This window comes from Medicago truncatula, chromosome 6 (genome assembly GCF_003473485.1).
Source record: "Medicago truncatula cultivar Jemalong A17 chromosome 6, MtrunA17r5.0-ANR, whole genome shotgun sequence".
Taxonomy (NCBI): Eukaryota; Viridiplantae; Streptophyta; class Magnoliopsida; order Fabales; family Fabaceae; genus Medicago; species Medicago truncatula.
Window position 1 is genome coordinate 37,159,940 of NC_053047.1, and position 13,555 is coordinate 37,173,494.

Below are 13,555 nucleotides of genomic sequence, written 5' to 3' on the forward strand. Positions count from 1 at the left end.
ACAGTTAACTTAGGTAGTTACTACTGATGGTATTAACCGGCGATAATTAATTACCGAGTAGGCATTTGCATCTTTTACATGTGTTTTCAGCCTTCTTTTAAGTGTTAACAACAATTTTCAATGATAGAGACTAGTTTGGATATTATTTTCAATTTATTTATTTTTTGCTACCGAGACCAACATTATTGACTTGATTGGTTTGGTCCTTGCAGCATAGTAATCATATAGAAAATATCAAGGCTCTCTTTGGTAAAAATAGCGGATGATTGATAAGCTAGCTGATAGCTTATAGCTATTGACTGATAGCTGATGTTACTTGAAGTGTTAGGTAAAATTAGCGGTTTGATTAGCTGATAGATGTAAAATTACATAAAAGGACATTTTTAATTCATAATAAAGTTTATATCAATTAATGTTTAAAGTATTTAAAAATTAAAAATTATTAATTTAATATTATTAAATTAATTTTTAGTTCCTAAATGTTAATTTATATTTATTTTCATTTGCCTAAAAAAATTAGATATAAAGTGTAAAAAAGTTTAAACGTAACAATAAATAAAATATAGTTTATATATATAGTGAAGGTAAACATAATGTTCTAATTTTTTTTGTTGTAGAAAATTATTGTCCTTGTTCTTATTCTCTACTGATATATCACACAAAAATAACGTGTCATTTCGCAAAAAAAAAAATGTGACATTAAATATTGAAATAGTCACACAAAAAAAAGTAATAACTGTAACGAAAAAAACTTAAACGTAACGGTAAAAAAAAATTATTTTTCTATTGAGAAAAAAAAAGGATCTTTCATTCATAAAAAAAAAATAGCATTCATATTTAAAACATATGTATTTTACTTTATAATATAATAAATGATTAAGAGTAAAAAATGGAATTTAGTTAGAATAATAAGGGTAAAATAATAAGGGTAAAACCGGAATTAAAAGTGAGAAGCTATAAGCTATAAGCTCAAACGCTACTTTGAATAGCTTTTGAAAAATAACTTATAAGCTCGCAAAATAAGCTATTAGCTCATGGTGAAAAAATGTTATCAAACAGAGCTTTTTTTGTCAAACGAGCTTATAAGCTATAAGCTATGAGCTATAAGTTAATTTTCTGGTCTTACCAAACAGGAAAAAATCCCTTAAATTATTTAGGTGGAAAGCTTTTAAAAAATAGTATAGTTGATTCAAGCTATGGTGGCATTTTAGAGGTGCCGTCTCTTGTACGTGAATTTTCAAAAAAAAAAATTTGTGCAAAATGTATTTAAGCCTTCGGATGCTGGTAAATGGATGAGATGTAAAGGTTATGTCGCCCATAATGTGTGAATATTTAAACATTAATGCTGAGTTTTTAAAATTGCAATGGAATATAGATTAGCTTTAATAAATGGTGTTTTTGGCATTGTCTTAATAAATGTAACAAACCTAGCAACCGTTTGGAAGAATTTTAATGGAATTTGATTTCTTGGTTACAATTGCTAATACATTATAATGGAGTTTGATAATTTTCATCAAACCTCTTTAAAATTAAATTTCATTTTATCTTTATCCATTTACTAGTAAAAGACGCGTTGCTCTTGGTCACGTAACATTTCGATAATTATTTAAAAAATATTTAAATAATTGTTAATATTATTGAATGTTTACAAATATTTATTGAAAAAATGGCAAAAACACCCTTTATTAAAGCTAATCCACATTCCATTGCATTTTTAAAAACTCAGCATTAATGTTTAAATACTCACACATTATGGTCCACATAACCTTTACATTCCATCCATTCACTAGCATCCAAAGGCTGAAATTCATTTTGCACAAAAAAATAATTGAAAATGGGAGCCATGTATGATACAAGAGCCATGAAGCTCATGTACCGGAGACGGAGCCCATTTTAGACCGTGCAATAGCTTATGCTTCTGACCTTAACATGTAACTCAAATAAATATATAATTCAATATCCTTATCAACCGAGTTATTTTCACGAGAATTTATTAATCATTTAAATTATTATATTTTTTAAATTTTTATTTCAAAATATCATTTAGTTTTTTTTTTTTTGAAGAATCAAAAATGGAATATATTAACAACAAGAGTGGAACCTTATTAGCATAAGGTGTATCAAAAGGGTCACTCCAAAATACAACCAGTCAGTTATATAGGTACAAAAATTACGGTCAGCCGATACCCAAGCATAACAATGGGACCGACCACCATTTCTGAGAGCCATATACAAAAGTGACATTATTAGTCTTCAATCACCATTAAGAATTATACTTAATTTTTTCCATAAGATCTATGATGGGAGTTTGGATATTATTGAATAACTTGTTATTATGTTCATTCCAAACTAACCAAATGCAAAGAAGCCATAAAAGTTGAAGAAAAGAGCGTCTCGCCTTCGAACCACCTAGAAAATGAGTAAACTTTAGAAAATGATCCTGAAACACCAAACCAAGATCTGACATGCTGCCACAAGGATCCAAAAATATCACAATGCAAAAACAAATGAGATGCAGACTCAGCATGTCCACACCCCGCAACAGACATACTAGCCTCGGCTGAGATGATGCCACGGTCCAGTAAGTTGGTTTTTGTCGGCAACCTATCTCGCAACAATTGCCAAGCAAGAATATAGAACTTCAAGGGTACCTGCTTATGCCAGATAAGGTCCTCTGTGTCATCAACACTAGTGGAAACCTGACGGAGCTTTGAAAAAGGAAAGAGCGAAGACATGCAGAGAAATCATAACAAACTTGAGAAGAACTAAACGACCTCCGAAAGAGAGGAAACAACTTTTCCGACCCGACAATCTAGATTTTACGGTATCCACAATAGGCTCCCAAAACGACAATCTCCGAGGTTTGCCTCCAATAGAGAGGCCTAAATACAGAAACGTCACTTTGCCCACCTTACAATTCATAATAGATTCCGCCTCATTCAACCAAGACTCTGAAATATTAACACCGACCAATAAACTTTTATGGAAATTCACTTTCAATCCAGACATCACCACAAATAAAGACAGAACCGCTTGCAAGGCACGCACATTGGCCCAACTTTTCTCACCGAGTAACAACGTGTCATCAGCAAACTGGAGGTGGGAGACCACCGCTGAGCTTCTAATACCGACCCCGTAACCAATGAATAAATTATTTGCAACCATCGAACGTCATCATTTCATTCAATCCCTCAGCGACCAGAAGGAAAAGAAAAGGAGAGAGATGATCTCTTGACGCAGACCCCTCTTAAGAGGAAACTCATATGTAGGACTTCCATTAACTAGAACTGAAGCAGTGGCTGTAGTGACTTAATGACAATTGATTAGATTAATATATATTTTTGGATTTTAATTCAGAATCTCTCTTTTTCCTCAATTCTAATCAACTACCCAATCCCCATCATAAATAACGGGACGGTTATGTGTCATATATCCTATAGGTTTTTTTCTTCGAACAAGTTATATTTGTATAATTATTTTTTTAATAACTTTATCTCTTATATTTACTATATTTTTACTCTATCTTTCTATTAGTTTAGTTTTCGTGTCAATGCTTATTTTTTTTTATAAATCTATTGTTATATTATAAGTTGTTCAAATAATACAATTCTTGTTCTTTTCTTTATGGCCGGCAGTTTCATGTCAAAATAGTGGGACCGTATAGGAAATATAAAGGAATGTCACACCGGGTCAACTGCAATACCATTTGTAAAAGTTTCTTTCTGTTACTGTTTTCATTTATGTTATTGTTTCATTTAACAAAAACCTCATCACTATTCTTCTCAACTCCCATAGCTATGCAATCACCTTCCTCTTATTTCTCTTGTAATTTCACCTATGATGTCTTCCTCAGTTTCACAGGTGCAGATACTCGCTTTGGTTTTACCGGCAATCTCTACAAAGCTCTAACTGACAAGAAAATTCGCACCTTCATTGATGACAAAGAGCTTCAAAGAGGGGACGAAATCACACCCTCACTTGTGAAGGCAATTCAAGAATCTAGGATAGCCATTCCTATTTTCTCTACCAATTATGCTTCTTCTTCGTTTTGCTTAGATGAACTTGTGCATATAGTTGAGTGTGTCAAGAGGAAGGGTCGTCTCGTTTTGCCTATTTTCTATGATGTGGATCCTTCTCATGTGCGACATCAGACTGGGAGTTATGGTAAAGGAATGACTGATCTTGAAGAGAGGTTCAAAAATAACAAAGAGAAGCTCCAAAAATGGAAGATGGCTCTTAATCAAGTTGCTAACTTGGCTGGATATCATTTCAAACTTGGGTACCCACTCTTGATTCTACTCTTGTTTTTTCTTATCATATTTTAAACTGTTGCAGCTGCTACGACACATGTTGTGACGTGAAATAATTTTAAATTGTAACAAATATAATTATCACACCTCAAAAAATAAAAATATAATTATCAATACATAAATACAATTATTAAACATCTAGTCAAACTTATCTCATCGAGCAGGAATGAATATGAATACGAGTTTATTGTGAAGATAGTCAAAGAAGTTTCCAACAAGACTGAGCGTGTCCCTCTTCATGTTGCGGATTACCCTGTTGGAATCGAATATCGATTGCTAAAAGTAAAGTCGTATCTTTTAGATACAAAATTTGACGATCGAGTCCAGATGGTGGGGATTTATGGAATTGGCGGATTGGGTAAAACAACACTTGCTCGAGCAATTTATAATATGATTGGTGATAAATTTGAATGCTTGTGTTTTCTTCATGACTTGAGAGAAAGTTCAGCTAAACATGGCTTAGAACATCTCCAACAGAAGCTTCTTTCCAAAACAGTTGAATTGGACACTAAGCTAGGAGATGTTAACGAAGGAATTCCAATAATAAAGCAAAGGCTAGGACGAAAGAAAGTACTTTTGATTCTTGACGACGTTGACAACATGAGGCAATTGCAAGTTATGGCGGGAGGACTTGATTGGTTTGGTCCTGGCAGCATAGTGATCATTACCACTCGAGACCAACATTTGCTAACAAGTCATGGGATTCATAGAAAATATCAAGTAGATGCGCTAAATAGGATAGAATCCCTTGAATTATTTAGGTGGAAAGCTTTTAAAGATAGTATAGGTGATTCAAGATATGATGACATTTTAGACCGTGCAATAGCTTATGCTTCTGGCCTTCCGTTGGTTTTAGAATTAGTAGGTCCCGCGTTGTTTGGAAAGAATATAGAAGAATGGAAATCTATATTAGATAGATATGAAAGGATTCCTAATAAAGAGATCCAAAATATACTTAAAATAAGTTTTGATGCTTTGGAGGAAGATGAACAAGGTGTTTTTCTCGACATTGCTTGTTGCTTCAAAGGGTATGATTTGGGAGAGGTCAAAGATATTCTTTGTGCTCATCATGGTCAAAGCATAGAATATCATATTGGAGTGTTGGTCGAAAAAACTCTCATACAGATTATTCATTTGGGTACGGATGCTGTTGTGACATTACATGACTTGATAGAAGACATGGGTAAAGAAATTGTACGACAAGAATCACCGAAAGAGCCTGGAAAGCGTAGTAGGTTGTGGTTCTATGAAGATATAGTTCAAGTCTTAGAAGAAAATTCGGTGAGTAAGATTTTATACATGGATGGTTTGGTTTTAATTTCTATCTTTAACCTTGGTTTATCTACTTTGATTATTAATGTTTATGTTACAATTTTTCATAGGGAACAAGTCAAATTGAAATTATATATTTGAAATTCCCATTATTTGAGGAGGAAGAGGAGATGGAGGAAGAGGTAGAATGGAAAGGAGATGAATTGAAGAAGATGAAAAACCTCAAAACACTTATTATAGAAAATGGTCGCTTTTCTAGAGCTCCTGAACAACTTCCAAACAGTTTAAGAGTCTTGGAATGGCCTGGATATCCTTCACAGTATTTGCCACATGATTTTTGTCCAAAGAAACTTTCTATATGCAAGCTACCTGGAAATGGCTTTACATCATTTGAGTTGTCTAGCTCATTAAAAAAGGTAGAGATAGTAATTCCATTTTCCTCATTATGTAGTATATACCAATACACATCACTTATGGATTAATCACTTTTTTCTTTTCCATTTTTTTTGCAGAGGTTTGTACATTTGAAAAAGTTAAATTTAGACAACTCTGAATGTCTAACACAGATATTGGACGTATCTGGTCTCAAAAATTTAGTGGAATTTTCATTTCGAAAATGTGAGAATTTAGTCACAATTCATGATTCTATTGGATTCCTTAATAAGCTGAAAATATTGGATGCTTATGGTTGCAGCAATCTAAAGAGTTTTCCACCCTTAAAGTTGACATCTCTAGAAGCATTGGGGCTTTCATATTGTAATAGTCTTGAGAGATTTCCAGAAATATTAGGAAAGATGGAGAATATAACTGACATGTTTTGTGTGGGAACTTCCATAAAAGAATTGCCATTTTCATTTCAAAATCTCACTCGGCTTGAAAAGTTACGACTATGGGGAGATGGAAAGCAAATTCTACAAAGTAGCATTCTCACGATGCCAAAATTATTGACTGATGCTTCAGGTTGTCTATTTCCAAAACAAAATGCTGAACTGAGCTCCATAGTGCCTTCAGATGTACGAATACTTGGACTCCCAAAATGTAACCCGTCAGATGATTTTCTTCCAATAATTCTAACATGGTTTGCTAATGTGGAACATTTAGATCTGTCATGGAACAATTTCACAGTTCTTCCGAAATGTCTTGAACAATGTTGTCTTTTAAGTTTGCTTAATGTCAACAGTTGCAAGTATCTTCGAGAAATTCAAGGGGTTCCTCCAAAATTAAAACGTTTGTCCGCATTGCACTGCAAATCTTTGACATCCATGTCTAGACGCATGCTACTGAATCAGGTTTTGATTTCTTTTTTGTGTGTTAATATTACTACATATTTCATAGTATAGTGTAATTTGTCTTCCTAAATTGAACTTGTAAATTATTAATGGCCGATAGGAACTACATGAGTATGGAGGTGCTGAGTTTATTTTTACAAGAAGTACAAGGTTTCCAGAGTGGTTTGAGCACCAAAATAGGGGGCCATCAATATCTTTTTGGTTTCGTAACAAGCTCCCCACCATAACCCTCTTCGTTGTTTGTAAATCAATGTGGGGTAACGACGCAGACTCAACACATAACCAAGGCCACTATAATGAACTCATTCCATTGAATGTCCAACTGTTCATCAATGGCTATGAATACGGATTTTGCAATCTCGAGGTAAAGCAGTACCATAGGCATGTGTTTGATTTGCAACTGCATGACAAGAGTCTCAAATCTATACTGGACAAAGATGGAAATGTTTTAAAAAATGAATGGCTCCATGCAGAGGTTAGGTATGCAGGTTCAAAGATGAAATCAATTCGTATAAAAAGCGGAATCAATGTACTCAATCACAAAAGTAGCTTGGAGGATATTCAATTCACTGATCCTTCCTTGTAAAAGAGAAAAATAGTTGATGGTGATGATGATGAAGATGATGATCAACATTCTGAATATTCCATTCAACCACAAAACCAACTCTTGGTGAAAATACATAGGTTTTTTTTTCCACACACTTTGTGCTTGTATTATACTTGTTTCACCCCAATGCACAGGTCAATTTTACACACAACCACTTGCAAAAATTCTGTATATTAAATGAATGATGTAACTGACTTTATTTATTGGTATATATTGAGAAGGATCCCCTTTCCTTTTCCTTGAGTGTCAAATTTTCATTAAAGCCAATGGAAGTTCTACTTTCAAGGTATCTTTGAATTATGTGGATCAAGAGAAAACAAATTAATATATTAAAGTACAATAAAAAACTTGAATGGAAAGACTAAACAAAAAACCTAATTTATTTTTTCCTATTGACTAGAATGGGAAGAAAAAAAAAACACCCTTCTTTGACTTGCACCTTTCAAGAAAGTCAACATTTTCATAAGATTTGCAAATTCCTAGTATTTGATCATTTGTCACCATTGAGATGGTTAGAATGAGTTTGTGTCAATTTTATGTTCTCAGTTCTCCAAGAAGAGTCCCACTGGTGGAAGTTGATATTCATCTGGTTTCAATGCCAAGGAAAATTCAGGCAAAGTTGGAGCTGTCTCCATGATCCTGTCGTAAAATACAGCAGTATTGCTTACGTTAGTCCTTTTCTTTTTCATGTACTACAAGAATGATCATCAGATTGCAAATAGGAAACCAGATTAGTCATGAACTCTGGAAAATTTACCTTTCGTGGGTGTACAGATCGCGGTTTATTCGCACCTTGCTTGAAGTATCCTTGGGAATTTTTTTCAGAAAGATATTTCATGGTCCCCCAAAGTGGTGGATTTCTGCATCATGACTGCAAGTTAGATGGGCCATAATACAGCACGAGACCGGCATTACAGGCTCAATGAATCATGATCGATAAATGTCTTCTGAAGATGTTACAGACTCTTGCAGAAGTGGAATAAAGATCCTCTCTATTTCTCAGAAAATTCGAAATTGAGAGCTCTATTACCATAGTTTTTGGCATATAAAATTCTTATTATGTCACAAGCTCTTGAAATATGTGTCTTCATGCACCTACAACTATAGTTACATACATACAACATCCTCATTATGATCCTCAAAAGTCAATCGGAGATTCGAGAATAATTACCAGTTTTCACTCAAATTACCTATAGTGAGAGCAAAATCAATTTGCTTCGAGGGGTGAGACATGGACCAAATTTTCAAAATTACAAAAGACTAGAAGAAACTCATGATCACAAGGATGCCAAATACAACATGCTTCACAGGATTAATCAAAACAAGAGAGTACAAAATTTTGTGGACCATAGTTTATTTTTGTGCAAAACAGAACACAAATGTGAAAATCGCTAGATTAATAAGCTAGAATTGTAAATAGTGATTACTACAGCCCTTTTCTTGGGAATCGAAGGGTTAAGACCAAAAAAAGAATAGTTATATCATTAACCATGGAATTCTTGTAGAACATACTTCATTTTCTATATGCAAAAGTACTACTTAATATGACAGATATGTGTATACTCTACCATATGGACATAAATTATTAACTATACAAGAACAAGGATCAACACTGGCTTAAAGCTGATATTATCAATCCAAAATGAGCTTTTGTTTTAACCAGCTAGACTCCAATTTTTCCTAAAACACCCTTGTTTAACAAGAAACTAAATTCATCGTAAACCAAAGTATTTTATAACAAGAATAGTACGATAGTACTTTTACATGCACAATCACATAGGTCTATTTTGAGAACAGATAATAGATAACCTTGACAATGGAGGAGCAGTGTTGAATGCCTCACACAACTTTTTGCTTTCTTTGAAATATTCATCTGCTGCTTGCAAAGCAGCTACAGCCATCCCATGAGATTTCTCTGTATTTCCCTCATCAAGAATCAAACCATGATAATAATATGCCACAGCCTGGTAAATCGTTTTTAAAGTAGTTCTTTCTTCTAAGAATACAAGATTTAAGAAAATATATATATATATATATATATATATATATATATATATATATATTTTTTTTTTTTTTTAATTAGTTTAGAGGCTATAATTCCACTCTTTAAGATGAATAAATGGATAAATTTATGTTTGAACATCAATCCCTACATATTAAGTTGTGCTTATAGGAACAAATATAATACAATTGTTTTTGTTTTGTTCAAGTAACATAGTGCCAAAAAATTCACTCGCTAAAATGAATAAATCTAAAATCCTTAATTCAACCCTAGATGTCTACCAAGTTAGCTATGCTCATAAGGACCATAATATAATCCAACTTACTCGATCACAATTTCACGATGAAGTTAATTTTGCATTAAGACAAAATATTATGCTTTTTCTTTAAGTTTGGAATTATTTTTTTAAAGGAAAGTTAGGACTTCATTATAACAAAACAAAAAAACAATACAGTCTATATTTACATAAGATCCAGTCCAAAAATAAAAAATAAAAAGAAAGGTATTTTAAAATACCTTATTAAATCAAATATACTCTCTCTTTCTCCCTCTCGCCAGTTTCGAACCGAGGATGCGAAAGTGGGGTTCAAATAAATCAATCCAACCAACTAAGCCACTCGTGAAACCGGCGTTGGTTAGTCCAGACATATACTATTTAAATGACTCAATCATGAATAGTGTGGTAACATTCAAAGTTTTACCCTGAGATGAATTGTTACCTAATTACCATTACAATGTTTTTTTTTTTCTTCATATATATCCTATTAAATTTTATAGGTAGATTCTGAAAAAATATTTTAGAAACAAATGTAACAACCGATAATATGTTGTGATCAAAATGGTAGGTGTTTGAACCAAATAGTTAATGAGTTTTATCAAATGATAAATAGTTAAAAAAAAAAAAAACGAGTTTGATTTTTTATTTGAACAATTTTTTGTCAGACATTACTTACTTTCTGACAGAATTCCTAATTAGGTAGAACTCATTTCACGTAAAAAAACCAGAGGTTAATACAAAAAATAAATGATGGGTGCTTGAATTCTTTACCAATTAGACTTATAGTTAAATACATTTGACTGTGTCTATGGAAAAATATATATTGCAAGAAATCTTAGTTCCTTTTAAAAAAAAAATTATATTGTGCAATTAAATCTCGTCAAATGTTATTGTTCTTTCAGTCTTATAGAGGTACTTATATATCACTCGTCAACAAAATCTTCACAACAAAAACAGAATCTAAATCCAATTTCTCTAAATTAAATTGAATTATTATCAATTGTACATCGTCACTTACCAAAGATTCTTCTAACAATTTCACACACATACATACAGTATATCATCTTATTAGATAATTAGCTAGACTCAAAGTGGATAATAAATTTTAGTTAAGGTCAATATATTCAATCAAAAACAGTAAAATCAACTGTTTATTTAAATAATCATTATTCAAACTCTACTACCTTCCAATAGAATTATGAAATATAAAAACTCTGAATTTGTAGAAGTCAAAAGGTTAAGACAAAGATTTACAATATCATTGATTTTTTTTTGTTAAGTAGGCTAAAAAGATGAATAAATGAGGTGTCCGGACCTCCGGGATTCGAACTCCAACTCTGCATATTATAATGCATGTTTCTGTCAACTGTACTATGGTAACGGGACACAATATCATTGATTTAATCACAATTTAATGAAGAAATATTACTTTGCATTCAAAAATAATGATACGAAAAATATAGGGACTTGATCAATTTTTTAATGCAAAGTAATATTTCTCTCTATTGTGTCTCCCTATTCCCACCCTTATTGAGAAATTATATTTGAACATTTATTTTTTATTTTGTGACAACTATTAAACAACTTTATCTCTTATACTTATATTTTGGTCTTATTATCTCTCTTCCTTTTTTTCTCTCTATATTGTTTTGACCCCTCCACTATTTTTTGTTCGGTTTTAGTCCCTATATTTTTCCCATGTTGGAAAATTAGCTCAAGCTAGTTCAAATGTGGTTTTAGGATGAATCCAAAAAATGTTTGTTTGATATTTTTACGTTATAAATACGAAGGTTTCCTTGCAATTTAGGGGTGATTAATTTTTGCAAAAAACTTGTGTGGCATAGGTGGATTTTCCCCTCTCAACATGATTTTCTTTACATGCAAAAATTTTCTTTACATGAGTCACCGATGAAATCTTTGACCATTTGTTTAAACGGACCCAAGTCCCTTGTCACATGGTTTTTTTTAATAATCCAAATTATGGATATTTGTTGTTGTTTTTTAATCAAAATAATTGATCGACAATAATATTTTTTTGGCTTAATTACTTTTTTGGTCCATTAACTTATTTTTTGGTTTTATTTTGGTCCCTTAACTATTAAAAGTTTCGTTTTGGTCCCTTAACTTACTTTTTGGTTTCATTTTGGTCCCTTAATTATTAAAAGTTTCGTTTTGGTCCCTTAACTTAAGTTTTGGTTTCGTTTTGGTCTCTTAACTTATTTTTTGATTTCGTTTTGGTCCTTAACTCTAATACATTCATAGCTTAATTACTCTTTTGATCCCTTAATTTACTTTTTGGTTTCATTTTGGTCTCTCAACTATTAAAAGTTTCGTTTCGGTCCCTTAACTTATTTTTGGGTTTTCTTTTGGTCTCTTAACTATTAAAAGTTTCGTTTTGGTCCATTAACTTATTTTTTGGTTTCGTTTTGGTCCCTTAACTTACTTTTTTTGTTTCGTTTTGGTCCCTTAACTCTAATACATTCATCCGAACATAAAGGACCAAAGTGGTTGACGGAGGAAGAGTTAAGGGACCAAAACGAAACCAAAAAATAAGTTAAGGGACCAAAACGAAACTTTTAGTAGTTAAGGGACCAAAACGAAACCAAAAAGTAAGTTAAGTGACCAAAACGAAACTTTTAATAGTTAAGGGACCAAAACGTAACCAAAAAATAAGTTAAGGGACCAACTGAATAATTAAGCCTACATTCATCCTAACATAAAGGACCAAAGTGGTTGACGGAGGAAGAGTTAAGGGACCAAAACGAAACCAAAAATTAAGTTAAGGGATCAAAACGAAACTTTTAATAGTTAAGGGACCAAAACAAACCAAAAAGTAAGTTAAGGGACCAAAACGAAACTTTTAATAATTAAGGGATCAAAATGAAACCAAAAAATAAGTTAGGGGACCAAAATAGTAATTAAGCCTATTTTTTTTTATGTTTTAATATTTAATTTTTTGAATTGTTCATTTTTGGAACATTGTTGGTTAGCCTTTTATTTTTAATTTTAGTTTTATGTTTCTGAAGCTTCAAAAGACACGTTATTTCATGAATTGGCACAAGAAAGAGATTAATGAAACCAAAAGTTTTCCTTTGAGTTTCTCCAATTGTTGCTTGTTTAATTTTTTTGGATTTCTTTTTGGATACCCTTTACTCTCAATTATCCTTCTTTTGTTGAATTTTATCTCTTTAAAACTTTTACTTGAAGCAACCATTTAAGTGTTATTAAAACCGTGTAAGCATAGTTTAATCTTTTGAAAACTTTTTGGTTTTTGTCTAGTTGGCTCAATTTTTAAACATTGACACGGACATCACTTGTCTTATCTCATGCTGTTCTTGTGATATTGTTTCTTTTTATCTCTATTTTTTATATTTTCTTTCTTAAACTCAAAAGCCCTACCTGTGAATTTTCTATGCAGAAAATACCATAACTTTTGACTTGACTAGTCAACAACCAAGGCTAAGGACAAGGTTTGTTAGTTAAATAATTAACGGTCAGTTTGGATCGTCTTATTTGAGATTATGTACTTACATAAATACTTGTTAGACGGTTTGACAACGCTTATGAAAACAACTTCTGACATATTTATAAGTTGTTTCAGCTAATTTTCATAAGCTCTTCAGGATAGTTTATGAAAATAACTTGTTCAAAAATATTTTGACTTTTTTTATCTTTTGTAATAAAGAAGATTTTTTTAGCTTATGAGAGAGTGGATGAATAAGAGACAATCATTAATGGTGATGATGACAAGAGCCTAAAAAAGGGTACAAAAATAATGCTAATGAATAAAATATTTGT

The 13,555-nt window shown here is 32.0% G+C and overlaps 1 protein-coding gene across 1 annotated transcript; it reads left to right on the forward strand.

Annotated features, from left to right (window-relative positions):
* The first annotated feature begins 3,652 nt into the window (after positions 1-3,652).
* LOC11417284 (TMV resistance protein N) lies at positions 3,653-7,721 on the forward strand. The gene is made up of 5 exons (XM_003620078.4): positions 3,653-4,279; positions 4,475-5,591; positions 5,693-5,998; positions 6,095-6,871; positions 6,972-7,721. Exons 1-5 carry the CDS (start codon positions 3,678-3,680, stop codon positions 7,455-7,457), a joined length of 3,288 nt encoding a protein of 1,095 aa, XP_003620126.4. The 5' UTR covers positions 3,653-3,677; the 3' UTR covers positions 7,458-7,721.
* The last annotated feature ends 5,834 nt before the right edge of the window (positions 7,722-13,555 follow it).